Source organism: Lutra lutra, chromosome 1 (genome assembly GCF_902655055.1).
Source record: "Lutra lutra chromosome 1, mLutLut1.2, whole genome shotgun sequence".
Taxonomy (NCBI): domain Eukaryota; kingdom Metazoa; phylum Chordata; class Mammalia; order Carnivora; family Mustelidae; genus Lutra; species Lutra lutra.
The window spans coordinates 123,531,931-123,559,581 of NC_062278.1; the positions used below are offsets into that span (position 1 = coordinate 123,531,931).

General features: G+C 36.8%; 1 protein-coding gene across 1 annotated transcript in view; it reads left to right on the forward strand.

Annotated features, from left to right (window-relative positions):
• Window positions 1-27,651, forward strand: part of KPNA1 (karyopherin subunit alpha 1) — a 66,840-nt gene that overhangs the window by 12,312 nt on the left and 26,877 nt on the right. The window contains exons 2-3 of the mRNA XM_047735291.1: window positions 11,554-11,687; window positions 26,255-26,362. Coding sequence (XP_047591247.1) covers window positions 11,559-11,687; window positions 26,255-26,362 — 237 coding nt within the window. The 5' untranslated portion in view covers window positions 11,554-11,558. The remainder of the gene's footprint in view (window positions 1-11,553; window positions 11,688-26,254; window positions 26,363-27,651) is intronic.

Below are 27,651 nucleotides of genomic sequence, written 5' to 3' on the forward strand. Positions count from 1 at the left end.
CCAAGTGTGTTTATTTAAAGAATCAGTCTTTCAATATCAAGAAATCTATTAATATCTCACCATATTTAATATGTCAGAGTAGATAAACTTGATCATTTTAATAACCACCAAAAAGTGATTTGATAAAATTCAACACACATTTCAGCTTTTAAAAATTAGTAAAATAGGGACATCTGGATGGCTCAGTCATTAAGTATCTGCCTTCAGCTCAGGCCATGATCCCGGGGTCCTGGGATTGAGCCCTGCATTGGGCTCCCTGCTCAGTGGGGAATCTGCTTCTCCCTCTCCCACTGCCCCTGCTGTGTTCTCTCTTGCTGTGTGTGTCTCTGTCAAATAAATAAAATCTTCTAAAAACCTAGTAAAATAGGTATGGATGGCTGGTACTTAGATGTCATTTTTTGTTTCAATTTAATTTTTTTTTCAGTGTTCCAAGATTCATTGGTTTATGCACCACACCCAGTGCTCTATGCAATATATGCCCTCCTTAATACCCACCACCAGGCTCACTCAACCCCCCACTCGCCTCCCCTCCAAAACCCTCAGTTTGTTTCTCAGAGTCCATAGTCTCTCATCTCATCTCCCCCTCCGATTTCCCCCAACTCACTTCTCTCTTCCTCTCATGTCCTCTGTGTTATTCCTTATGCTCCACAAGTAAGTTAAACCATATGATAATTGACTTTCTCTGTTTGACTTATTTCACTCAGCATAATCTCCTCCAGTCCTCTCCATGTTGATACAAAAGTTGGGTATTCATCCTTTCTGATGGAGGCATAATACTCCATTGTATAGATGGATCATATCTTCTTTATCCATGGTCTTTTGAAGGGCATCTTGACTCTTTCCACAGTTTGGCGATATGGCCATTGCTGCTATCAACGTTAGGGTACAGATGGCCCTTCTTTTCACTACATCTGTATCTTTGGGGTAAATACCCAGTAGTACAATTGCAGGGTCATAGGGTAGCTCTATTTTTAATTTCTTAAGGAATCTCCACACTGTTGTCCAAAGTGGCTGCACCAACTTGCATTCCTACCAATAGTGTAAGAAGGTTCACCTTTCTCCACATCCTCTCCAACACTTGTGTCTTGTTAATTTTGGCCATTCTAACTGGTGTGAGGTGGTATCTCAATGTGGTTTTGATTTGAATTTCCCTGATGGCTAATGATGAACATTTTTTCATATGTCTGTTAGTCATTTGTATGTTTTCTTTGGAGAAGTGTCTGTTTATGTCTTCTGCCCATTTTTTGATGTGTTTATCTGTTTTGTGACTGTTGCGTTTGAGAAGTTCTTTATAGATCTTGATATCAGCCCTTTGTCTGTAGATGTCATTTTTTTTTTTTAAAGTATCTCAGAACAGCAGTGCAACACAACTGGAGCTCATGGGTTGCTGGTAGGGATGCATGGTGGTACAGCCATTTTGAGAAACAGTATGACAGTCTTACAAAAGTAAGCATATTGTTACCATATGACCCAGCAGTGTCATCGCAGGTTGTTACCAAGAAAAATGAAAATACTTGTTCATACAAAAACCGTATTTGAAGTTTATAGTGGCATATTCATAATCACCAGAAAATGCAAACAACCCAAATGTCTATCAAGTGGTGAATAAAGTGTGGAATACAGTGGAATACAATTCAGCAATAAAAAGAATGAATTACTGCTAGATAAAACAACATTATGAATATTAAATTAGTTGATACTGACTAAAAGAAGCCACACTCAAAAGGTTACATATTGGATGGTTCCATTTATTTTACTTTCTGGAAAATGCAAAACTGTAGGGACAAAAATAAATCACTAAGTGCCTGGGGTTGGAGAGGGAGTGGATTTACTAGAAGGAGACCTGATAGAACTTTTCATAGTAAAGAAAATATTCTCTGTTTGTGGTGGTATTTACTTAAATGTTGTTTTACTTTATGTAAATTATAAATAATACCTTAGTAAACCTGACTTTTAAAAAATACCCTAGTATCATGTTTAGTTAACAAAATATTAGACATAGATCAAAGCCAGAAATGAGATAAAATTGCCTGCTCTAGCCTTTGTTGCTTAATTAACATTGTAACTTTGTCCTGGAAGTACTAGTTAAATATTTTTAAATAGGAAGTGAAATGGAATACTAACTTTAGAATGGAGGAGGCAGAAGTTACAATTATTTAGAGATATTAAATATTGAGAGTGTCAGCTGAAAATATCAGAAACAGAATTCAGTAGCTGATTTAATTCACTGGCTGGATTAAAAAATTTATGTATAGTAATTTTTTCATATATAGACAGTAGCCAATTAGAATATATTGGAAGGAAATTTCACATTTATCATTGCAATAAAAAAGATAAGTGTAAATACATGTTTAATTCCTGACCAAGAAGACAGTATTTTAAAGATGTTGAGTTTCCTCACTCTATGATTAGAATGTTATCTGAATCTCTAATGACTATTTTTTCCTTAAGACAAATATGATTGGGGACGCTTGGGTGGCTCAGTCAGTTAAGTGTCTGCTTTCAGTTCAGGTTATGATCCCCTAGTCCTGGGATCGAGTCCTGAATCAGACTCCTTGCCTGGCGAGGAACCTGCTTCTCCTTTTGCCTGCTGCTTCCCCTGCTTATGCGTGCGTGCTCTCTTTCTTTCTGTCTCTGACAAATAAATCTTTCAAAAAACCAAAAATGACTGGATTAAGGGTTCTTAAAGTTTTTGGCCTGGGAACTTGTTTACACTCTTAATTTACTGAGGACCCCAGAGAACTTTTGTTTATGTTGCTCTTTTGTATTTGTTACTATTTACTGTATTAGAAATTAAAACAAAATTTTAGAACAGAAATACACAGCACACATTCTATTAGGTGTCAGAGTGATGAAGTCATCATGTAGTAAAGCTTCTGAAAAGCTTAGGCGTGAAAGTAAAAAAAAAGCATATATAACATCTTAGTATTATGAAAGTAGTTTTCATGAGAAGCATTTTTTCACGTATGATACAGTCAAATGTGGAAAAGTTTGAATCAGTCTTGAGTTAACAGTGATGGTGGTGGGGAACTGATGCACTCATATTCACTGGTGTACATTGGCACACTAAACACATTGTTTTATGGCATACTTGGACTGCCAAAATTTTTAGTGCACATACTTTAGATCTTAGGTTCCACTGTTTAGAATTCATTATTGGATATAATTGCAGAATATGTACAAATACACGAAGGAGAATACTGGTTACAGCATTGTTTGTAATAGAAAATTGGAGACAAGCTTAAAGGTCAGTGATGTTTAGGGTCTGGTCATTTTGGTATAAAAATTAGTATATTAAAAGTAATTTAACTCTATAGGCATTATATGGAAGATTGTCCAGAGTTAAAGCAAAAATGCAGAATTGTGTTTATAATTTCCCATCAGTGTACAACAAAAACCAAAAGGTTTTATAGTAGTATAACCAGTTTTTGAAAGGCTATGCAGAGAGCTTGATGGTGGTTACCTTTAGGCGGGGGTACATTTTCATTTATCTGTTTCTACCCTTCCGTATTGTTTTTTTAACGTGAGCCTTTCTGTAATTTAAAAGGGAAGAATATTTCAAAGGCACCAATGCACTATATGGATGATAGAAATTATTAGTTTGAGCATTAGAGTCATTTGTGAGTTCTTGGATACTGCAGTTTAGCAAAAAGAGAAAGAAAATAGGTGCTTGTTTTTCTCATGTTTGTGTACTTTTGAAGAGCATTTTTTCTAATCAAATCAACTTACTGCTATTCTTCATCAGTTGTATTTTCTAATGTCTGTCCTTTAATTTGTACTCACATTTTGTGGGTCTTTCTCTTTTAACTTCAACTGCTGAAATTTTATTTATCCTTCACAACCTAGCTGAAACACCATCTCCTTTATGGAGCTATACCCCATCACTTTAGTCAGAAGAGATTTTTTTTTTTGAACCTTTAGAGCTATTTATAGCCATTTCTTCATTACACAAATATCAGGTGTGAGCTATGTATGGGCTGGACAGTGGGAGTATGCTTTCATCTTCTCTTCACCTTAGAAGGTAATATCCCCATTGTGCAAATGAGGAAACCAAGGCTCACAGAATTTAGTATTTTTTCTACATCACTGTGCTGAGAAGTAAATTTGAAAACAGGACTTCGAGGCCAGCCCTCTTCTCTGGGCTAGCTTCTTATGTCACTGTAATAAAAGGAAGCAAGTAAATAGTAGTTTTTTATGAGCATTTCTTTCCTTTTAAATTTTTTTTAGTTAAAAATTTTTTTTGCGGTAATTTCAAGCTTATAGGAGTTTCAAGAAGTGTACAAAGGTCCTCTTTTTACCCTTCACCCCCACTCCTCAGTTGTTCATTTTACGTTTAACTCCATCTGTTTTATCATTTACTCTTTCTCTCTGTATATGTGTATTCCTGACATTGCCTTCCCTTAATTGTGTGCCCTTCCCGCTCCATGTTGAGTACAGGTTTGCAGTTACTGAAGCCCAGTTGTTTTTGGTATTGTTAAACTTTATCTAGGTCTTGCCCTGTTGCCATAGTCTTTCTCCTTTCTTTGACCTAAAACTTCTGATTCTTGAACTTGGGTCATCATTGTCACACTGCTACTATAATGCTATACTGTGATACTTCAGAGCCAAAATACTGCTTTCTTCAGGAATCTAGCTTCTTTCTCTAGATCATTTCTCAGCACTATTAAATGATTCCTTCATAATTATTTTCAAATTTTCATCTGCATTTCCTCTGCCTTTCAGTCTGATAAAGCTCAATCTGACAAAATACCACTAAGTGTATATATTAGTCTGCTTGGGCAGCCATAAAAAATAACACAGATTGGGTGGCTTAAACAACAGAATTCATTTTATCCCGGTTCTGGAGCCTAGAAGTCCAAGATCAAGGTGCCAACAGGGTTGGTTTCTGGTGGGGCTTATCTTCCTTACGTGTGGATGACTACCTTCTCCATCTTTCCTCACATGTCCTTTTTTTGTGTATACATGGCAGGGGGAGATGGGGGAAGATATTGCTTTGTGTCTTTTTCTCTTCTTGTAAAGACAGTAATCCTGCTGGATCAGGACCCCACTGTTATAAACCCATTTAACCTTACTTACCTCCCTAAAAGCCATGTATCCAAATGTAGTCATTATGGAATTTAGGGCTTCAATACATAGTTGGTAGGAGGGAGCACAGTTCAGTCCATAACAGTAGAGCATCAGGTTTATAATCAGGAACCTAGGTTCATATCCTTGCTGTGTCTTGTATTAAGTGTGTAACCTTGGCCGAGTCACTTAACCTTTTTTAGCATCCTGAATCCTTAACTGTAAAGGATGAGAATAATTTTGCCTTGTATGTTTGTTAATAGATTCAGGTAAAATAGATGTTGCAACATAGCACGTTATAAATCAAATGATTCTCAATCCAGGCTTGCAGTAAAATCATCTTAAAAATAATTGTTTTATGAATTCCAGCCCGACAGTACAGGGAGCTCTACAGCCTCACTCCCTAGTAAAATTGGGGGAAACTTGAAAAACAACTATTAAAATCGTCTAGAAGTGATCCTAGGGCATACAGTAAATGAAGAGCTTCCAGTTGGAGAGAAGGTTTTCTTGGGAGGAGCAGGATATCAGGATTTCTTGTCCTACCCCTAGCTGCCTGGTGCTTAGGCTAAGTTCTGGGTATATGTGGTGGAGAGGCAGAGGACTGTCTTCTGTCCAGTCCCCACTGTGGAACAGAGGCTCTACCTGGGTGCAGAGCTGGTGGGAGTACTGGGGAATAGATATCTTTTCTATTTTCTAAGGTGGTGATTCCACGTCAGAAGAGACAAGCTGGTAAGACCTCAGGCTGCCGCCTACCCTAAACAAATTAACTCCATTCCTATAGGGGGGTAGCTCTCAGAGAAGTGTGCTGTTGTCTGGACTCCTACGTTGGGGTTCTGGTTCAGAGATTTGGTTGGGTAGTTAGGGGGAAAAGCCTGTCAGAAAATAGCTCTTAATCTCTTCAAGGAATTGACTTATCAGGGAGCCCAGATAAGAGTAATAGCTGACTTCTCAGCAGAAACAGTGGAGGCCAGAGGCAGTGTAATAATATATTCCAACCACTCAAAGACAGATACAGTCAACCAAAAATTCTGTATATCCAGCGAAGCTCTCTTTTTAAAATGACAGTGAAATGAAGATTTTCCCAGATAAACAGGAACTGAGAGAGTTTATTACTAGCAGACCCTTGCAAGAATGCTAAAGGAAGTTCTTTAGGCTGAAAGCAGGTGATCCCAGATGGTAATTTGAATCCATATGAGGAAAGAGTACCAGTAAAAGTAATTTTAAAAGAATATAAGAATACGAATATAAGAATAAAAGAATATAGTATCTTTTTCTTCTTTTTACTTTAAACTGATTTAAAAAGCAGTTTTGGGGGTGTGTAGATGGTGCAGTTGTTTAGGTGTGTGACTCTTGGTTATGCTCAGGTCACAATCAGGGTCATGAGATGGAGTCTTGTGTTGGGCTTGTGCTTCACATGGAGTCTGGTTTAGATTCTCTCTCTCCCCATGCCACTTGTGCTTGTGCTAGCTTTTGCTCTCTTTCTCTCTCACTAAAATAAATAAATAAATCTTTTAAGAAAAGTTGTATAAAATAAAATATGTATAATGTGTTCTTGGGCCTGTAAGGTGTAGAAACGTAGTGTATTTGTAATGTATCTGTCAATAGCAGCACATAGGAGGTGAGTGGAGGCAAGGCTATGTAAAACTAAGAAAATGACTATAGGTGTTAAAGTCATAATTATAATGCATTGTTGGATTTGTAACATTAAATGTAATATATATCACAACAATGCTGTCAAATGGAGGAAAAGGCAATAGAACTATATAGCACAACATTTCTATATCTTTCTGGAATTAAGCTAGTATAAGTCTGAAGCTGCTGTAAGTCTAAAGTTAAAATGTGTATCGTAAGCCCTTGAGCAGCCCCTAGGGGGAAAAAAACAAAACAAAAAAATACAGTGAAAAGGTCATTAAAGAAATTTAAGTGCTGCATTAGAAAATAGTCACTTAATGCAAAAGAAAACAGTCAAAGAGTGGTAAAGGGACAAAAAAGACATGAGACACATAGAAAATGAAAAAACAGTCATAAATCAACTATGTAAGTAATATTAAACATGAATTGATTAAACTGTATAATATAAGTCAGAGATGTCAGAGTGTCCAACTATATGCTCTCTACGAGAGATAGATATACTTTAAGTTTAAAGATACAAATACATTGTAAGTATAAGGATGAAAATATATCTATTCAAACAAAAACCACAAGAAACCTGAAGTGGCTATACTAATATCAGAAAAAGTAGACCTTAAAACAAAAAAATGTCACTAGAGAGAAAGGGATGAAAGAGCCGATCCATTAGAAAGGTAAAAGTTTTAAATATATATGGCTCTAGTAACAGCACCAAAATACAAGAAGCAAAGCCTGACAGAAATGAAGAGAAAAATAGACAATTTAGCAGTAATGGTTGGGAGACTACACTATGCCACTTTTAGTAATGTACAAAACAACTAGGCATAAGATCACCAAAGAAACCACACCACAAGCCAGCTAGAGCTAGGAGACATCTGTAGAACACCACCAGCACCCAGCCACAATAGAATATATATTCTTCTCAAGTGAATGTGGGACATTTTCAGGATAAACCATTGCTAGGCCACAAAACATCTTAAAAGGATTGAAATAATACAAAAGTTGTCCTCTGGCTACAGTGGAAAGAAACTAGAAATCACTAACAAAACTTTGGGGAACTCACAAATATGTGGAAATTAACATACTTCCAAATAACCAGTAGGTCAAAGAACAAATGAAAAGAGAAATCAAAAAATAGTTTGAGATAAGTAAAAATGAAGTTACCACTTAAGAAAACATGGAATACAGCTAAAGCAGTGCTTAGAGGGGAACTAACACAAGTAATAAATGCTTATATAAAGAAAGAAGATCTCAAATCAATAACTAACCGTCCACCTTAAGTCACTGGAGAAAGAAGAGCAAAGTAAACCTAAAACAAGCAGAAGGAGGGAAATAAGAGAGTAGAAATTAACGAACTAGAAAATAGAAAAAAATAGAGAAGATTAAGGAAACAAAAACTGGTTCTTTGAAAAGATTAACAGAATTGGTAGGCCTTTAGCCAGACTTACATAGAGAAAAAGAGGACTTAAATTACTTGAAGTACAAATAACAGATGGAACATTACTACTGGGATTACAAAAATGGAAAGGGTTATAAAGGAATACTGTGCACAACTGCATGGCAATAAATTACATAGCTTAGATAAAATGGGCAATTTTTAAAAGATTTATTTAGGGGCACCTGGGTGGCTCAGTGGGTTAAGCCGCTGCCTTCGGCTCAGGTCATGATCTCAGAGTCCTGGGATCGAGCCCCGCATCGGGCTCTCTGCTCGGCAGGGAGCCTGCTTCCTCCTCTCTCTCTGCCTGCCTCTCTGCCTACCTGTGATCTCTCTGTCAAATAAATAAATAAAATCTTAAAAAAAAGAAAAAGATTTATTTATTTATTTTTGAGAGAGCGAGCACAAGGGGGAGGGAGGGACAGAGGTAGGAGGAGAGAAAGGGAATCTCAAGCAGACTTCCTGCTATGGAGCCTGTCACAGAATTCGAGCTCACAGCTCTGAGATCATGAGACCTGAAACAAAACCAAGAGTTGGACACCCAACTGTCTGAGTTACCCAGGCGCCCCCCAAATGGACAAATTTTTAGAAAGATGGCTGCTGAAACTGACTTATATAGACAGACCGAATAGACCTATATAGCAAGTGAAGAGATTGGATTAATCATAAAGCTACCCACAGAGAAAAGCACAGACCCATATGGCTTCACTGCTAAATTCTACCAAACATTTAAAGAAGAATTAATGCTAACTCTTCCTAAAAACTGAGAGGGGGAAAAGTTCCCAGTTTATTTTATGAAGCTAGTATTAATGTTACCCTGATACCAGAGACATCACAAGAAGACTACAGATTTTACCTTATAAAGATGAACACAAAAATCCTCAAAATACTAGCAAGCCTAATTCATTGCATATAAAAAGAATTTTACACCACAACGAAGTGGCGTAATATTCCAGAAATGCAAGGTTAGTGTGAAGTGCACAAACCAATTAATATAACATATATCAGGAAATAAACAAAAGTCACATTGTTCTCATAATAGACACAAAATAAATTTGATGAAATCTAACACCCTTTCATGATAAAAAACACCCAAAGAACAAGGGCTAGAACGGAACTTCTTCAACATGAATAAAGACACCTAGGAAATACTCAAAGACAACATCATACTTAATGGGGAAAACTGAACACTTTTCCTCTACAATCAGGAATAAGACAAGAGTGCCTGCTTTCTCCATTTCTACCTAGAGGTCCTAGCTATGGCAATTTTGGAGAAAAAAAAAAGAAAAGAAAAGAAAGAAAAATACACAAAGACCTCAAGATTGGAAAGAAAGAAAACTGTCTCTGGCAGATGATATGATTTTGTATGAAATGACTTAGAAAATCCTAAGGAATCCACTAAAAAATACTAGAATACTAATACACAAGTTTAGCAGAGTTGCAGAATACAAAATTGGTATACAAAAATGTATTGTATTTCTATAGACTTGTCATGAACAATCCAAAAGTGAAATCAAGAAAAAAGATTCCATTTACAATAGCATCAAAAAAATTAAAATAGAAAAAAATTTAACAAAATAATTATAAAACACTGAAAACTATAAAATATTTGTTGAAAGAAACTAGAGAAGATCTAAGAGAAAAATATCCTGTCTGTGGATTGGAAGATTTAACATTAAGATGGCAGTACTCCTCACGTTGACCTACAGATTCAGTGTAGTCCTTGTCAGAATCCCAGCTTGCTTCTTTATAGAAACTGACAAACTGATCCTAAAATCATATGGAATTGCAGGGTGTCTAGAAGAGCCAAAATAATCTTGACTAAGATAGGAGGACTTATACTTCGGGATTTCAAAACTTACTACAAAAATGGTAGTCAAGATTGTGTGGAATCAGCACAGAGATATACATACAGATATATCTGTGGAATCAATGGAATATAATTGAGTTGGAATGGAATATAATTGAGTTGAGATCAATGGAATATAATTGAGTTGAGAAATAAAACCACATAGATGTGGTTAATTTGTCTTTCAACAAGGGTATCAAGACCATTCAATGGAGAAAGAATAGTCTTTTCAACAAATGGTACCTGGAACAAATGCGTAGCCATATGTGAAATAATGTAGTTGGACCCTTACCACATACCATAAATAATAATTAACTCAAAGTAGATGACAGACCTAAATGTAAGAGCTAAAACTTTAAAACTCTTAGAAGGAAATTTAGGGTTAAGAATCCCAAAGTATGACACTAAAAGCATGAGCAACGGCAAAAATAGATTAATTTGTACATCATCAAAAGGAAAAACTTCTGTTTTCCTTCAAAGGACACCATTCAAAGGACACCATTAAGAAAGTGAAAAGAAAACCCGTAGAGTGGAAGAAAATATTTAAAGACTGTATATCTGATAAGGGACTTTTTTTTTTTTTTTTAAAAGCAGTCCATTATTTTTAAAGAGAGAGCACTTGAGAGGGAAAGGGGAAGCAGACTCCACATTGAGCAGGGAGCCTGATGCAGGGCTTGATTCCGTGACCCTGAAATCATGATAGGAGCTGAAACCAGGAGTTAGATGCTCAACCAACTGAGCCACTCAGGCACCACTCTGATAAGGAACTTCAGTCTAGAATATATAAAGGATTTTTATAACCTTAATGATAAAAGAAAAAAAAGACAATTTAAAAATGGGCAAAGAATCTGAATTGACTTTTTATGGAGGATATACAGTTAGAAAATATGTGAAAGGACAGCAGACATCAAAAATTGTGATAATAGAGAAATGGCAGCCCCCTTACACTGCTAGTAGGAATGTAAAGTAGCGCAGCACTTTGGAAAAATAGTTTGACAGTTCCTCAAATGATTAAACAGAGTTACCATGTGACCTAACAGTTTGATTCCTAGGTATATGCCTGAGAAAAATAAAAGCATTTATCTACAGAAAAACCTGTCCAGAGATGTTTATGGAAGCATTATTCATAATAGCCAAAAAGTGGAAAGAACCAAATGTCTATCAGTTGATGAGTAGATATAAAATATAATGGGGTATATCCATATGATGGGGTAGTATTCAGTCATAAAAAGGAATAAACTACTGATAGATGTTGCAACATAGATGAACTTTAAAAATACGCTAAGTGAAAGAAGCAAGGCACGGAAGATAATGTGTATGATTCTGTTTGTATGAAATGTCCTGGAGAGGAGTGATAGCCAAGTGGTACACAGTTTCTTTCTGAGGTGATGAAAACGTTAAAAAATTGACTGTGGTAATGGTTTGCACATAGATGTGAAAATACGAAAGCTATTGACATGCACACTTTAATAAATCTCCTAAAAAAAAGTAACGATTCAGCTGTGCTGTTAGAATAACAGAACTCTTTACCATAAGCCAAGCTCATTTGTTCTTTTCCTTTTTCTCATTTTTGTAGAAATCATGACTACCCCAGGAAAAGAGAACTTTCGCTTGAAAAGTTATAAAAATAAGTCCCTGAATCCTGATGAGATGCGCAGAAGGAGGGAGGAAGAGGGATTGCAGTTACGCAAGCAGAAAAGAGAAGAGCAGGTAAATCCTTTATCCTTATTAATTTATTTTAAAGAACTAAATTTTCCATTTTAAGCCTGAAACTACTTCAATTTTGATTTTGTTAGATATGTATATGTGTGTAGATATATGTCCCTGTCATAAAATCAACGTGTTTGGGGAATGGGGAAGAGGAAGTGATGAAAAGTCAAGAATAAAGAAATCTCTCAGGTTCTCATATTTCCAATACAACCACTGTTTAATATTTCAGCCTGTTTGTTTTTAGTGTATTTTATTTTTTTAAAGTTACAACTTGCTTAAGTTTTATGTGCATGTTTGTTAATGAATTCTCAAGTAATCAGTAAAATGCTATTTTTCATTATCATCTTTAATATGAAAATTTGTAAACATACAAAATTAATAGTGAACTTCATAAATTCTCCTTTGCAATCAGTAATTGTCAGTATTTTGTTCTGCTTGCTTCGTGTCTGTCTTTACATTTATTATGTAGTATTTTAAAACAAAAATCTCAAGGAATATGTCTTTTTACCCCTAAATTAATTCTGTATGATTCATTAGGACATTGATTTGTTTATTTTTAAAACATTTTTGGTCATTTTTAACTGACAATATCTGAACATCTACAGGAGGATTTGGGAGTCACTGTCACTTTACCTTCCTCCTAAAATGCCTAGAATGAATGGTATATCCCTTTTGGCAAAGAAATTTAAAGACACTTAGGTTACTTTTTTTTTTTTCTCCCATAAGGAGAGACTTTTGAACTTGGAAGGACCATTTGATCCCCATGCTACAAAAGCTCCATAAAAGACAAATGAATGAGTCAGAATTTTTCATACATGAGAAATAAAGTAATCTGTCATAAATATTTTGCATTTATAGTGAGCTGGTCTCAAAATACACTGTTCTTTTGGGTAACACTGCACTGCAGAATCCAGTTAGTTAAAGTCCAAGAGTACATTACAACCCCAGTGTTTTTTTTGTTAGGGCTCTAGATGTTTGACTCAAACACTGTCATTATACTATTATTTTTGGGGCAAAGAATTTATAACATTATAATGGAGTTTATATTAAGTGGTAAATTAAGAGTTATCACTTATTCATAAAAGGATGAGTTTCTCTGGGTTTCTTACTATCTCTTTTTTCATCTCTATGTCTTATTTGAAGTGGAACCTTTCATTGAACTTTTGTAGTAGCTTCTATTGTGGAGGTAAACTTCAGAAATCATAATAACATTGTTACATATTCATATTCCCATATGTGAATACATGAATATATACACATGAGCCCAAGTGTAGGTCTGAATATAACCACCAGCTTATGCATCATATTTGGCATAAAGCCATTTGAAGATGTAATAATGACCCTCTGCTATTAACAGTGTTCATTTTATTGTCTTCTTGGTGATAGGTGATGTCATGTTATATGAATAAAATAAATTTTTCGTATTCACTTACTTACCTGAAGACAAATGCTCTGTATCCTTAATATATCAACTGGCAAGTATGGCCCCATATATTGAACTGAAAATATTTGTAGTTGAAATTCTATCGTGTTCATTGTATGAGATCTGAAATTATACTATGGCTTTAATAAGTTTCTGTGATAAGTTTCTGGAATATTGCTCTATTTCAAATCTTAATTTTTTTATTTCAACCTTTATTATATAGAGAGAACTGGTAAAAGTAGTCAGGCTTCTTAATAACATAACTGTACTTATTTGATGCCTCATTTGTAAAATAGTAAATATTAGTAAAATATAGATTCATTTAGGTACTGTTTATCTTTCACGTTGCTTTGTCATTTATCGGGAAAAGTCACAGGCTTAAGCCAGCTGACAAGCTAGATGTGAGGGTAGCACAGGAGTTGATGTTGCCAAGTGCTCAAAAGATAACTAACTGCATCTTTGAGGGCTGTCCTTTTATCAGACTAGCATTTAATTTTTGTTATATCTAGGCAACATTTATAGGATAGAGCACTTAATGGATAGAGGATAAATGACCTCTATCCATTTGGCCCTTACAGACCAATCTAAAATTTATTTTTGGCAAAAATTATACTAGTTGGTGTCATTCTGATTAAGCCAGTACTTGTAAATTTGCATTAAGCAGACTCTTGTTAATTCAGAGTGAATAGGTAACCTAGTGCTGCTGAAAAATTCATAAAACCCATTATGATGATGAATGGAGGTTTGCTTGATGTTTTTAGTTAAAAGAAATATTTTGTGAAGTGCGCAAGTTGATAAACTTGTGGACAGGCAACTTTCCACATTTATTAACTTGGTTGACAAGTTCACTTAACATGTAGCCTGTAGTTAAGGTGTATAGATCATGATTGTTTTGGCAGATTTTTCTTTTTTATTATTATTTTTAAAGATTTTATTTATTAGAGCACAAGCAAAGGGAAAGGGAGAAGCAGACCCTCCGCTGAGGAGGGAGCCCAATGCAAGACTCAATCCCAGGACTCTGGGATCATGACCCAAGCTGAAGGCAGCTGCTTAACCGACTGAGCCACCCAGGTGCCCCAGTTTTTTCTTTTTTAAAACCTATTTTTGGGACGCCTGGGTGGCTCAGTTGGTTAAGCAGCTGCCTTCGGCTCGGGTCATGGTCCCGGCGTCCTGGGATCGAGTCCCGCATCGGGCTCCTTGCTTGGCGGGGAGCCTGCTTCTCCCTCTGCCTCTGCCTGCCATTCTGTCTGCCTGTGCTCGCTCGCTCTCCTCTCTCTCTGACAAATAAATAAAAATCTTTAAAAAAACAAAACAAAACAAAACAAAAAACCTATTTTTCTCTGAGTAAGACATGCACAGTTGAAACAATTAAATACTACTGTAGTACTTGAAACCAAACCACCAGTGTTCCTGGTCTCATTCCCAAGGTAAACCACTTTCAATCTCTTGACTATTTATTTATGAATTTAAAATATTACCTATTGATGTTCTATTATGGTAGGTGAAGATTTAAGCTCTTACACTACTTTTCCCTTGCTTGTATTCTCAGTATAGTTATACTACAGTACATAAGTATTATTGCTGAACTGAATAGCATACTGTGGTTACATTTCCTTTCTTTATACTTTGTTTTTACTGGAGTTGTCTGATTTTTTTACCTGCTTGGCTTCATATTCCTAGCTGTCTTTTTTGTTTGTTTGTTTTTTCAATTCTCTTCTACAGCTCTTTCAAATAATTTTTATCTAATTTTCTGTGTGGTTAAACTTCTCAGATAATTTCTCAGTTCTATGTTTTTTCTGCTGGAGACCTACACCCTACATTTTTTGTCCTCTTGCACCAGTCAGAATCGTTAATCCTCTGTTCTGGCTGGATAGCTGTAGTCTTAGGACTTCCCTCTGCTGAGTATTTCTCAGGTCTTACCATGTCATCATCCTTATAAGGTACGTGGTATGGTGTTTCCAATTTCAAATTCTAGTTGTTGATCAGCAGTTGTATTACAGATCATAATTGTATCCTGCCGTATTAAAGACCACTACTTATGGATGTAAATTTTGCAATACAGGGGATGTAATTTTAGTTACTAGGTGTGATTTTGGAGTCATGCAAATGCTTTTAAGTAATTGTGAAACAAAAAGAAGTAATAATGAAGGAAGAAATCCTTAAAAATAAACGAGGAATTAAATGGCCCTGTGTGTCATGCTTGTGGCTAAACCACACAGAGAGGCAATACTTTAATACACTTTAAAATGTGGCAAATAATTAATTTTCTCTACTGGGCAGTATTTTAAGGACAAAAAGAAGTATAAACAAATCTTCAACTGCTTTAGTAATCATATAAGATTGATTTTGATTCTGAACCATGTATATTTGTTTTTTTTTTCTTAAGATTTTTTTTTTTTTTTTTAATTTGACAGAGATCACAAGTAGGCAGAGAAGTAGGCAGAGAGAGAGGAGGAAGCAGGCTCCCTGCTGAGCAGAGAGCCCGATGCGGGGCTGGATCCCAGGATCCTGGGATCATGACCTGAGCCGAAGGCAGAGGCTTTAACCCACTGAGCCACCCAGGCGCCCCAGAAACCATGTATATTTGTATATGGATATAGCAAATAACTATGTTAATATTAGGAACCTAGATTTTTAGGTTAAGAAAGAATAAAAGTATAAAATCAAAGAAGTTAGATAAATTTGAATAGGTAATATCAATAGGGATTCATGAGGTATTTTCTTGAAATACACATACACACACAAAACCCAGTTCTGTCCTAGAAAGGCTTAGAAATAGCAAAATACCTTACACCACTGAGCACTTTGAGCACCCTGAGATATTGGCCATTAGAGAATTTTTCTCTCAAGGGATCAAGGCTTCTTGGAAAAAACAACTGATTCTCGATTAGAGATAGGGAATAGTCAAGGTGAATGTGTAGTATTTTTTCATAACATAGAGCAAGGAGGTTTAAGATTATCAAAGCTTATGTTGAATAGACTCAGGAGATAGCTTGAACAGGCTCCCATTAGCCGTAAGTGGGATATATTGAGTATTAGAAAGGGCACTTGGAGGACTTCTGCTTCCAGTCAAAGTGGAATAGCAGGGCCCAGATTTACCGTGCTACCTGAAACAAACTAGAAATAATCAGACAAAATGCATGAAACAGCAGTTCAAGACATTAACCAGTGAAGGACAATGATCTCTAGAGATAGGAAACCAATGAGAAGAGCCCTATGATTGTTAACCCCTTACTGCCCAAGAGAGTTTCCAAGTCGCAACACAAGGGAAGGGAACTAAAGAACACAGCCTTCCTGAGTTGAAGAGACAGAGCTGAGAGTCAGACGAGATCAAGTCATCCATTCACAGGAGGGGATACTAAAAGGGAGAGAACTGTATATAGAGAAAGAAGCCTGGAGATCTTCAGAGTTTTTCTTTGAATATTCAGCAGAGCACTGACCAGCAGATGTGCTTGAGGAGACTGCACAAGGCTAGAGAAACCGCCCTCCACAGATGATAGATTAGAGGGAACACTGCCTGGCCCTTGCACAGTGCTGAGAATAGTGCCTGTTCTTCTAGCCAAACTGGAAAAAGTCATCTTCCACAGGACATTAGGTAGTGTATTCAGGAGACTCTTGCTTCAGTAGTGGATATTAATTAGCCATAGACAAACTACTGCTCTAGACCTCCCTGACAGCATAAAAGCAAGATCCAAGAGGTTGATCAAACTGCAGTTTTTAGTTTTTCTTAATTAGTAATCATATGAGGAAAAAGAAATACTTGAATTTCTTTATTTCCTCATTTTCAAAATAATGAGTTGGTTTCTTAGCATCCTCCAAAGGGAACAGGAATGTGTGTATTTTAATATTATTAGGAATTCATAGTGTTAAAATAGATGTATTGCAATTATTAGGAATTCATAGTGTTAAAATAGATGTATTGCAGTTTATTTCAGCTGTTTTTTTTAATGTTTTTAAACATTATGGCTGTTTAGTTGACATACAATAGAGTGTACAGTTTGTTAAATTTTGATATATGTACCATCACCATAATTAAGATAGTGAACATATTTATTGCTCTCAAATTTTTTCTGGTATATCTTTGTAGTACCTTTTCCCCACCCCTCACCTATCTCCAAACAATTTCTATTCTGTTTTCAGTAACCACTGATTACTTTGCATAAATGACTGTTACAATATATATTCTATTTTGTCTGGCTTCTTTCAGTCAGCTTAATCATTTTGAGATTCATTTATGTTGTGTGTATCAGTAGTTCATTCGTGTTCTTGTTGAGTAGCTATCTTGTAAAGATAAAACCACGATTGGTTTATTCATTCACCTGTTGATGGCAGTTCCGATAGTTTCCAGATTTGGGTGATTATCAGTAAAGCTGCTCTGAACATTCATGGACAGCTCTTTGTATGGATGTATATTTCCATTTCTCCAGGATGGATATCTAGGAGGAGAATGGCTGGGTTGTATAGTAGGTGTGTACACTATTCAGCTGTTTGCTAAAATGGGTTATACTACTTTATCTGCACATCAGCAGTGTATGAGACTTTGATTTGCTCCTCTTGTGAGCACATACATACATAAGCACCACATCTCCATTTATTTAGACCTGTATCATCTCTCAGGGATTTGTAGGTTTGCTTTTTTAAAAAGATTTATTTATTAGAGAGAGAGAAAGGAGGTGCAGAGGGAGAGAGCGAATCTCAAGCAGACTATTTGCTGAGTATGGAGCCTGACATGGTGTTCAGTCTCATGACTCTACAATCAGGACCCGAGCCAAAACTAAGAGTCAGACGCTTAACTGACTGGGCTACCCTTGGTGCCCTGATTTGCAGTTTTTCTTGTGAGATTTGCTTCCTAAGTATTGTGTAGTTTTGATGCTATTGCAAATGGTATCTTTTGGATTTCAGTTTTTGATTGTTCATTGTTAATATTTAGAATCCCCTGGGACTCACCGGGAGAGATGGTTCCCCAATCTTGGAGCTCATCTGGGAGCGGTGACAGGGACAAAAGAGTCAGTGGGCACCATTTCCTTCCCTTACCCCTCATCATAGGTGCAGAGACACCTGCTGAGGGTGACTAACCTGGACACTGGCTTTTTACTGTGCTTTATTTCAAACTCCATGCACCTGCACTTTGGTGCAGACTGCCCTTCTGGGACAAACCCGCATCAGTCCCGGTGCAGTGAGACCCTCCCCTTGAAGACCAGCACAGGCCCATGCCATGCCAGGTCCCTAAAGTTTGGAGTTTCAAAACTCAGTACTGCCTGCTTGGGATAGACTACAAGGTGCACTGCCGTCCAGACAGACAGATGGCTGGAACACACACAGGGTGAAAGCAGCAAGCTGAGGGATGCCTGGGACATATGAGGGGAGATTGTTTGCTCTTCTGGGATGGCTTCCTGGATAGTGGTATATGCAGACTCTCCTCTCTGGGGACTAGGGAGCTGGGTGACGCCATTTTCCTCCCTCTTCACTTAGCATAAACTCACTTCAGTAAGCAGCACAGGCCAACAATAGTGGCCTAAACTGCTTACACCAAGCCCTAGAGTAGCAGGCCCCTCCTCCAGAAGACCAGCACACACCCCTGCACACAACATGTCTGCTGACCATAGAGTTCTGCAAAGCTTCGGCTCTAGTGGAAATAGCATTAAGTGTCTTTAACAAGCAGACCAGACTAGACCGCATCTAGTTAAAACTCACCACACTCTGGCCAAGGTCCAAACACTCCCCACTGCAGGCAAGGAGAAACTGCAGAGGACTGACCTGAGGAAAAGAGCAGCCAAAACACAGCAGCAGAGTGTACACAGCATATACCAGAGACACTTCTAAGTGCCAGGCTCTGGACAGTATATGACCTCTTCTACATAAAGTCATTACTTATAGGAGCAGGAAACATGACAGGCTTTCCTAACACACAGAAAACAAAGACCTACACAAAATGCCAAGGCAGAGGAATTCATCCTAAAAGAAAGAACAAGAAAAAGTTATGGCCAGGGATCTAATCAATACAGATAGAAATAGTATGTCTGATTTAGAATTGGAAGGAAGAATCATAAGGATGTTAGCTGGGCTTGAGAAAAGCATAGAAGACTCTAGGAAGTTCCTTACTATAGAGATAGAAGCCCCCCAAAATTAGGCTGAAATGAAAAATGTAATAATGGAGATTTGAAGCCAACTGGATGTAATGACCACAAGGATGGAAGAAGCAGGGCTATGAATAAGTGATAGAGAGATTATAGAAATTAATGAAGTTAAAAGGAAGAGGGAAAGAAAAATATTACATCACGAATGTAGACTTAGGGAACTCAGTGATTCCGTAAAGTGTAATAATGTTTGTATCATAGGAGTCCCAGAAGTAGAGAGGGTAAGTGGGGGTGGGGAGCAGAAGGTTTATTTGAGGAAATTATAGCTGAAAACTTTCCTAATGTGGAAATAGACATCTAAATCCAGGAGGCACAGACAACTCCCATCAAAATCAACAAAAGCAGGCCAATACCAAGACATATCGTAGTTAAATTTGCAAAACACAGAGGTAAGGAAAAAAGTCCTAAAACGCTAAGACAGAAGAAGTCCCTAATTTACAAGGGAAGACAAATAAGGCTAGCAGCAGATCTGTCTTCAGAAACTTGGCAGGCCAGAAGCAAGTGGTATGATATATTCAACATGCTGAATGAGAAAAATCTGCAGCCAGCAATACTTTATCCAGCAAGGTTGTGTCATTCAGAGTAGAAGAAGAGATAGTTTCCCGGACAGACAAAAACTAAAGCAGTTTGTGACAACTAAATCAGCTTTGCAAGAAATTTTAAAGGGGACTCTTTGGGAAAGAAAGATCAAAGTCAACTAAGATTAGAAAGGAACAGAGAAAATCTCCTGAAACAATGACAAAACAAGTAATAAAATGGCACTAAATTCTTATCTATCAATAATTACTCTGAATGTAAATGGACTAAATGCTCCAATCAAAAGACATAGGGTGTCAGAATGGATTAAAAAAACAAGACCCATCTACATGTTGCTTATAAGAGAAATGAAGAGGATCACTGTATCATAATAAAGGGGTCTATCCAACAGGAAGGTCTAACAATTGTAAATATTTATGCCCTCAACTTCAGAGCACCCAAACATATAAAACAGTAACAAACATAAAAGAACTCATTGATAATTACACGGGAATAGTAGGGGACTCTAACACCCCACTTATGTCAAAGGACACATCATCTAAGTAGAAAATGAACAAGGAAACGAAGAATGACTTTGAATGACACACTAGACCAGATAGACTTAACAGATATATTCAGAACATTTCATCCCAAAGTGGTATAGTACACATTCTTTTCTAGTGCACATGGGACATTATCCAGAAGAGATCACATACTAGGTCAGAAATCAGGCCTCGGCAAGTACACAAAGATTGAGATCATGCCATGCATATTTTCTGACTACAGTGTTCTGAAACTTGAAGTCAACTACAAGAAAAAATTTGGAAAGACCACGAATACATAAGAGGCTAAAGAACATCTTGCTAAAGAATGAGTGGGTCAACCAGAAACTTAAGAAATTAAAACTATGTGGAAACAAATTAAAATGAAAACATGACAGTCCGAAAACTATGGGATGCAGTAAAAGGGATCAGAAGAGGGACCTATGTAGCAATACAGGCCTACCTCAAGAAGCAGAAAAATTTCAAATACACAATCTAACTTTTCCCTGCTTTTTTCAGCTAGGAAAAGAGCAACAAGTGAAGCCTAAAGCCAGCAGAAGAAGGGAAATAATAAAGAGTAGAGCAGAAATAAATGATGTAGAAATAAAATAGTACAACAGATCATTGAAACCAGGAGCTGGTTCTTTGAAAAAATTAATAAACTTGATAGACCCCTAGCCAGATTTATCCAGAAGAGAAAGGACCCAAATAAAATCATGAATAAGAGAGGAGATCAGAACTAACACCACAGAAATACAAATACTTACAAGAGAATGTTATGAAAAATTATATGCCAACAGATTAGGCAATCTGGAAGAAAGGGATAAATTCCTAGAAACATATAAAGTACAAAAACTGAAACAGGAGGAAATAGAAAACTTGACAGACTGATAGCCAGCAAAGAATTGAATCAGTTATCAAAAATCTCCTAACAAACACAAGTCCAGGGCCAGATGGCTTCCCAGGGGAATTTTATCAAACATTTAAAGAAGAGTTAGTACCTATTCTTCTCAAACTGTTTCAAAAAATAGAAATGAAAGGAAAACTTCCAGACTCCTTCTTCAAGGCCAGCATTACTTTAACTTCAAAACCAGTAAAGACCCCACTAAAAAAGACAATTACAGGTCAATATCACGGTGAACATGGATGCAGATATTCTCAACAAAATACCAGCAAATCAAATCCAACTATACATTAAAAGAATCATTCACCACAATTAAGTGGTGATTTGTTCCCGGGCTGCAAGGGTGGTTCAGTATTCACAAATCAATCAATGCAGTACACAGTATTAACAAAAGGAAGGATAAGAGCTATATGATTCTCTCAATATTGATTCAGAAAAAGCATTTGACAAAGTAAAATGATAAAAACCCTTAACAAAGTAGGGGTAGAAGGAATATACCTCAGCATCATATACAGAAGGTCATATACAGAAGACCTGTGGCTAATATTCTCAATGGAAAAAATTGAGAGCTTTTACTCTGTGGTTAGGAATGAGACCTGCGATGTCCATTCACATCACTGTTATTTAACATAGGACTGGAAGTCCTAGTCTCAGTAGTCAGATAGCAGAAAGAAATAAAAGGCATCCAGATTGGCAAGGAAAAAGACAAACTTTCACTATTTGCAGACAGCATGATACTTTATGTGGAAAACCCAGAGAGTCCACCAAAATGCTAGAACTGATACACAAATTCAGTAAAGTCGCAGGATATAAAATCCCACGTACAAAAATTTGTTGCATTGCTATATACCAACAGTGAAGCAGCAGAAATCAAGGAATTGATCCCGTCTACAATTGCACCAAAAACCATAGGATACCTAGGAATAAATCTAACCAAAGAGGTAAAAAAAAAAATCTGTACTCTGAAAACTATAGAACACTTTTGAAAGAAATTGAAGAGGACACAAAGAAATGGAATGACATTCCATGCACATGGATTAGGAGAACAAATGCTGTTAAAATGTCTATACTACCAAAAAAAAAAAAAAAAGTCTATACTACCCAAAGCGATGTACACATTTAGTGCAATTCCTATCAAAATACCACCAGCATTGGTGCGCCTGCGTGGCTCAGTGGGTTAAAGCCTTTGCCTTCGGCTCAAGTCACAATCCCAGGGTCCTGGGATCGAGACCCACATCGGGCTCTCTGCCTGGCAGGGAGCCTGCTTCTGCCTCTCTGCCTACTTGTGATCTCTGTCTGTCAAATAAATAAATAAAATATTTAAAAAAAAATACTACCAGCATTTTTCACAGAGGTAGAACAATCAATCCTAAAATTTGTATGGAACCACAAAAAAACCCTGAATAGCCACAGCAGTCTTGAAAAAGAAAAGCAAAACTGTATGCATCAGAGTTGTGGACTTTAGGTTATATTATAAAGCTGTAGTGATCAAGATTGTATGATACTGGGATGCCTGTGTGGCTTAGTCTGTTAAGTGCCTGCCTTCGGCTCAGGCCATGATCCCAGGGTCCTGGGATTGAGTCTTGCATTGGGCTCCCTGCTCAGTGGGGAACCTGCTTCTCCCTCTGCCTGCTACTCCTGCTTGTGTGCACGCTCTCTCTCTCTCTCTGACAAATAAATAAAATCTTAAAAAAAAAAAAGATAGTAGATCAGTGGAACAGAATAGAAAACCCAGAAATGGACCCACAACTCTGTGGTCAACTAATCTTCTACAAAGCAGGAAAAAATATCTAATGGAAAAAAGTCCTTTCAACGAATGGTGTTAGGAAAACTGGACAGCAGCATTCAAAAAGAATGAAACTGGATCACTTTCTTACCCCATTCCCAAAAATAAATTCAAAATGGTTGAAAGACCTAAATGTGAGACAGGAAACCACTAAAATCCTAAAGGAGAACACAGGCAGCAACCTCTTTGACCTTGGTCGTAGCAACTTCTTACTAGACATGTCTCTGGAGGTAAGGGAATTCCCACAAAAGCAAAAATGAAGTATTGGGACTTCAAGATAAAAAGCTTCTGCACAGCAAAGGGAACAATGAGCAACCTACAGAATGGGAGAAGATATTTGCAAATGACATGTATGGTACAGGGTTAGTATGCATAATCTGTAAAGAACTTATAAACTCAACACCCAGAAAACAGTCCTGTTAAGAAATGGACAGAAGACTTGAATAGACATTTTTCCAAAGAAGACATCTAAATCCAGATGACTAACAGACACACAAAAAGAAGCCCAGTATCACTTATCATCACGGAAAGACAAATCAAAACTACAATGAGATATCACCTCACATCTGTCAAAATGGCTAAAATTAGTAACGGAGGAAACAACAGATATTAGTGAGGATGTGAGAAAGGGGAATCCTCTTACACCGTAGGAAAGCAAACTGGTGCAGCCATTTTGGAAAACAGTGTGGAGTTTCCTAGGATCTACCAATTGCATCATTAGGTATTTACCCAAAGGATACAAAAATACTGATCAGAAGGGATACATGCACCCTGATGTTTATAGCAGCGTTATCAGCAATAGCCAAGTGATGGAAAGAGCCTATGGAAAAAGTACTAGTATTTCTATACAATGGACTATTAGCCATAATAATGAAATCTTTCCATTTGCATGATGTGGATGGAGCTAGGGTGTATTATGCTAATCAAAATAAGCCAGTCAAAGATAAATACTGGGCACCTGGGTGGCTCAGTGGGTTAAGTGTCTGGCTTCTGCTCGGGTCATGATTTCAGGGTCCTGGGATTGAGCCCCTGTGTCAGGCTCTGTGCTAAGCGGGGAGTCAGCTTCTCCCCCTCTCTTTGCCGCTTCCCCTGCCCATGCTCTCATGCTCTCTCTTTCTCTGATAAATAAGTAAAATCTTTAAAAAAGAGATAAGTACCATATGATTTCACTCATATGGAATTTAAGAAACGAAATGGGTGAACATAGGAAAACGAGAGGTAAACCATAAAACACACTTAACTATAGAGAACAAACGGGTTGATGGAGGGAGGTGAGGGAGGGATGGGTTAAATGCGTGATGGGTATTAAGGAGGGCACTTGTGTTGATCACTGGGTGTTATATGTGATCAATCACTAAATTCTACTCTTGAAGCTACATTACACTATATGTTAGCTAACTGAAATGTAAATAAAAACTTGAAACTAAAAAAACAACAAACTTTTGGCCATTTTCCAAATATATTTCCCCCACCCCAGTTTTAGGGCTCCAGTACCTGTATAGTAGGTCACTTGATGTCCCACAGCTGACTTACATTTTGTACCTATTTTCTCACCTTTTTTCCAACATGTCTTTAATTTTGGAGTGTTTATATTGCTATGTCTTTAAATTCAGTAATCTTTTCTTCTGCAATATATAATCTGCTGTTAATCCTACCCAGTGTACTTTTCACCTGAAAAATTGTATTTTTCACATCTAGGTATTCGCTCAGTCCTTTTATCTCTTCCTGTCTCTCCTGGTGTTTATACTTCTACTTTTTGAACATGTGGAATATATTTATAACAACAATTTTAGTGTTCTTTTCTATTTCTACCGTTTTTGTCATTTCTAGGTGATTTTGATTGGTTGATTATTTATTTATTTTTCCTTCCTCATGGATAGTCTTTTCTGCTTTTTAATGCTTGGTAGTTTCCAGTTTAATTCCAAGCATTGTGAATTTTACCTTGCTTATTGTTAGAGTTCTTATATCTTTTAATATATATGTAATTCTGAATTTATCTTTGGATTTAGTAAATTACTTGTAACCAGTTTGTTTTTATGTTTCATTGGGCTGGATTTTTAATACCCTTTAACCTAGAGCTAATTGAGCCTCACTTCTGAATCAGTATCCTTCTGAGTATTCTACTAAATGCCCTATATATATTAGGAAGTCTTTTTTATTGTATGGTTGAAACATGAATAATACTTGACCCATATAACTTCCAAAATTATTCTGCATGTTTGTTGGAGGTGGTTCCTTTCCCAGCTGTATTTCCCTTATACACCTGTGCTTGTAGTAAGAAGCTAAATACTCATGGGGAATTTTCTGCTGAGCCTTAAGAGTTCTTTCTGTGTTGATCTCTTCTCTTCATTACTTTACCTATGGATTCTAGGTGCCTTGGCCTCCTCATTTCTAAACTCTGTCTCTTCAGCTGAGGGAGCCTGTAGGCCTTGCTTGGGTTTTCCCCTCCCTATGCTACAGCCTGGAAACTCTGTCCAGGCAATAATCTGAGCTAATCTTAGGGCCAGTCTTATTTCTTTTCTTTTCTGAAGGATCACTGCCTGGGCTGCCTGTTACCTATTAGCTAAAACCCAGTATTTAATAGATTTTGTCTGCTTTTAGAGTTGTGTAGGATGAGAGGATAAATTATTGTTACTCCATCATTGCTTGAAAAAGTGAACTGTTTCTATTTAAAGATAGAGTGAAGGCACCTTAGTGGGCTGCCTTTGGAAGGGACTATTCTTTGCCTACACAAATTAATAGATGCTTTAAAGGTAGTGTTCACGCAGTGGTCACTTGTTATTACTCGTTGCTGGGCAGGTTGGAAAGGTCGGGAAGTCTCAGTTCATAATCTTTGAGGGTTAAGAGGGAGTATTAAGTCATTTTGACATCATTTTTATCATTTCCCGTAATGTATTGGTAAGACTATACTATCACCAACTTAACATAGAGGAAAGAGGGGAATGGCCAGGCATACCCTAACTCCTTTTTCAACCTTACCCTTTTTATGTGTCATGCAGTGTCAGGCTTCTCTTAGTAATTTTATCACATCAAATGTTGGTAACAGCATATTGTGATAGTTAATTTCTTTAGATTATAAGATTGGAGAATTGTGAAATAGTTCCTCATCAGGAAAGGTCAAAGGTGGCACAGCCTTTAGAAGTTTTAAAATGATTTTCAAAAAACTCCATCCTTCCTGCCTTTTAAATGGGGTTCCTAGTGTTTGCATGTTGGACTTCTTTGTATTAGAATACTTGAGTCACAGTCTTTTGTTTTTCAGTTATTCAAGCGAAGAAATGTTGCTACAGCAGAGGAAGAAACAGAAGAAGAAGTTATGTCAGATGGAGGCTTCCATGAGGCTCAGATTAATAACATGGAGATGGCACCAGTAAGTAAGATAATGAAAAGAACTCTTTTTTAGTGTTTTTCTGAAGAAGACAAGGAGGTGTAGCTTGCTACTTTGGTTTTTTAAAAAGGTGTTAGTAGATGGTTATAGAAAGTACTTGGCATTTCATTTTTTTTTTTTTTTTAAGATTTTATTTATTTGACAGAGATCACAAGTAGGCAGAGAGAGAGAGAGAGAGGAAGGGAAGCAGGCTCCCTGCTGAGCAGAGAGCTCAATGCGGGGCTCAATCCCAGGACCCTGGGATCATGACCTGAGCCGAAGGCAGAGGCTTTAACCCACTGAGCCACCTAGGCGCCTCGGCATTTCATTTTTAAAAAGAAGCCATATACTTAATCTCATGGTTCATTAGATGTTTGTTATAGTTTGAATAACATGCAATTAAACAGAATTAACTAAATTATGAAGATTAATTCAGCTATTAAAACTTAAAAAATATAATTACAAAATTAATCCTTAAAAGTTAAATAACAAGGGATACTTTAAAGGAAATTCCAGTTTGCTATTCATTTATCAAATTGGGCATGTTTGTATGATTTAAAAAATTGATTCCACATCACAGCTGTTGGAGTTTTCTATTATAACCCATTTTGTAACAGTCCATCTTGTTGACTTTAACCCTTCATGAAATGATAAGAACTTTATTTCATTATGACAAGTCACCCTGAAGGTTAACCTAGAAGGTTAACTACTAATACTGGAGATGGGTTGTAGAAAATGGAAAAGTTCTAACAAAGCAAGAAAATAGTGGAAAACTGAAAAGTTTTAATAAAGAAAATAGAAATTTTAAATAAATTTGAGTCAGTAGAATTTGATAGTAGCTAGAATCTGTGATTCATACAAGACTATTCTATATTCACTCAGTAAATACTTGTTGAGCATCTGCTATATGCCAACCATCAGTGATAGAATGGGAAGATGGGCTGGGTCTTCGGCTTTCAAGAAGCTTAAATTATACTGGAGGAGCCTGGGCCTTAAACACATAACTGAGAAAAAATATCTGATAGTGAAAAGGGCTGGGACAGGATTAAAGTAGGGTGATATAGAGATGGAACTGCTACTGTAGATTTAGAGGTCTTAAGGAGCCGCCTTTCAGAACCTGAATGACAAGGACCAACCAAGTGAGTGATGAACAAGGGTGGAAGAGTAGTAAATGCCTTGTCTTAATATTTACTACTAAGATTACTTTCTTATTGTCATGAGCTTCTTCTTCTTTTTTTTTTTTTTAAAGATTTTATTTATTTATTTGTCAGGGACAGAGGGAGTGAGAGCGA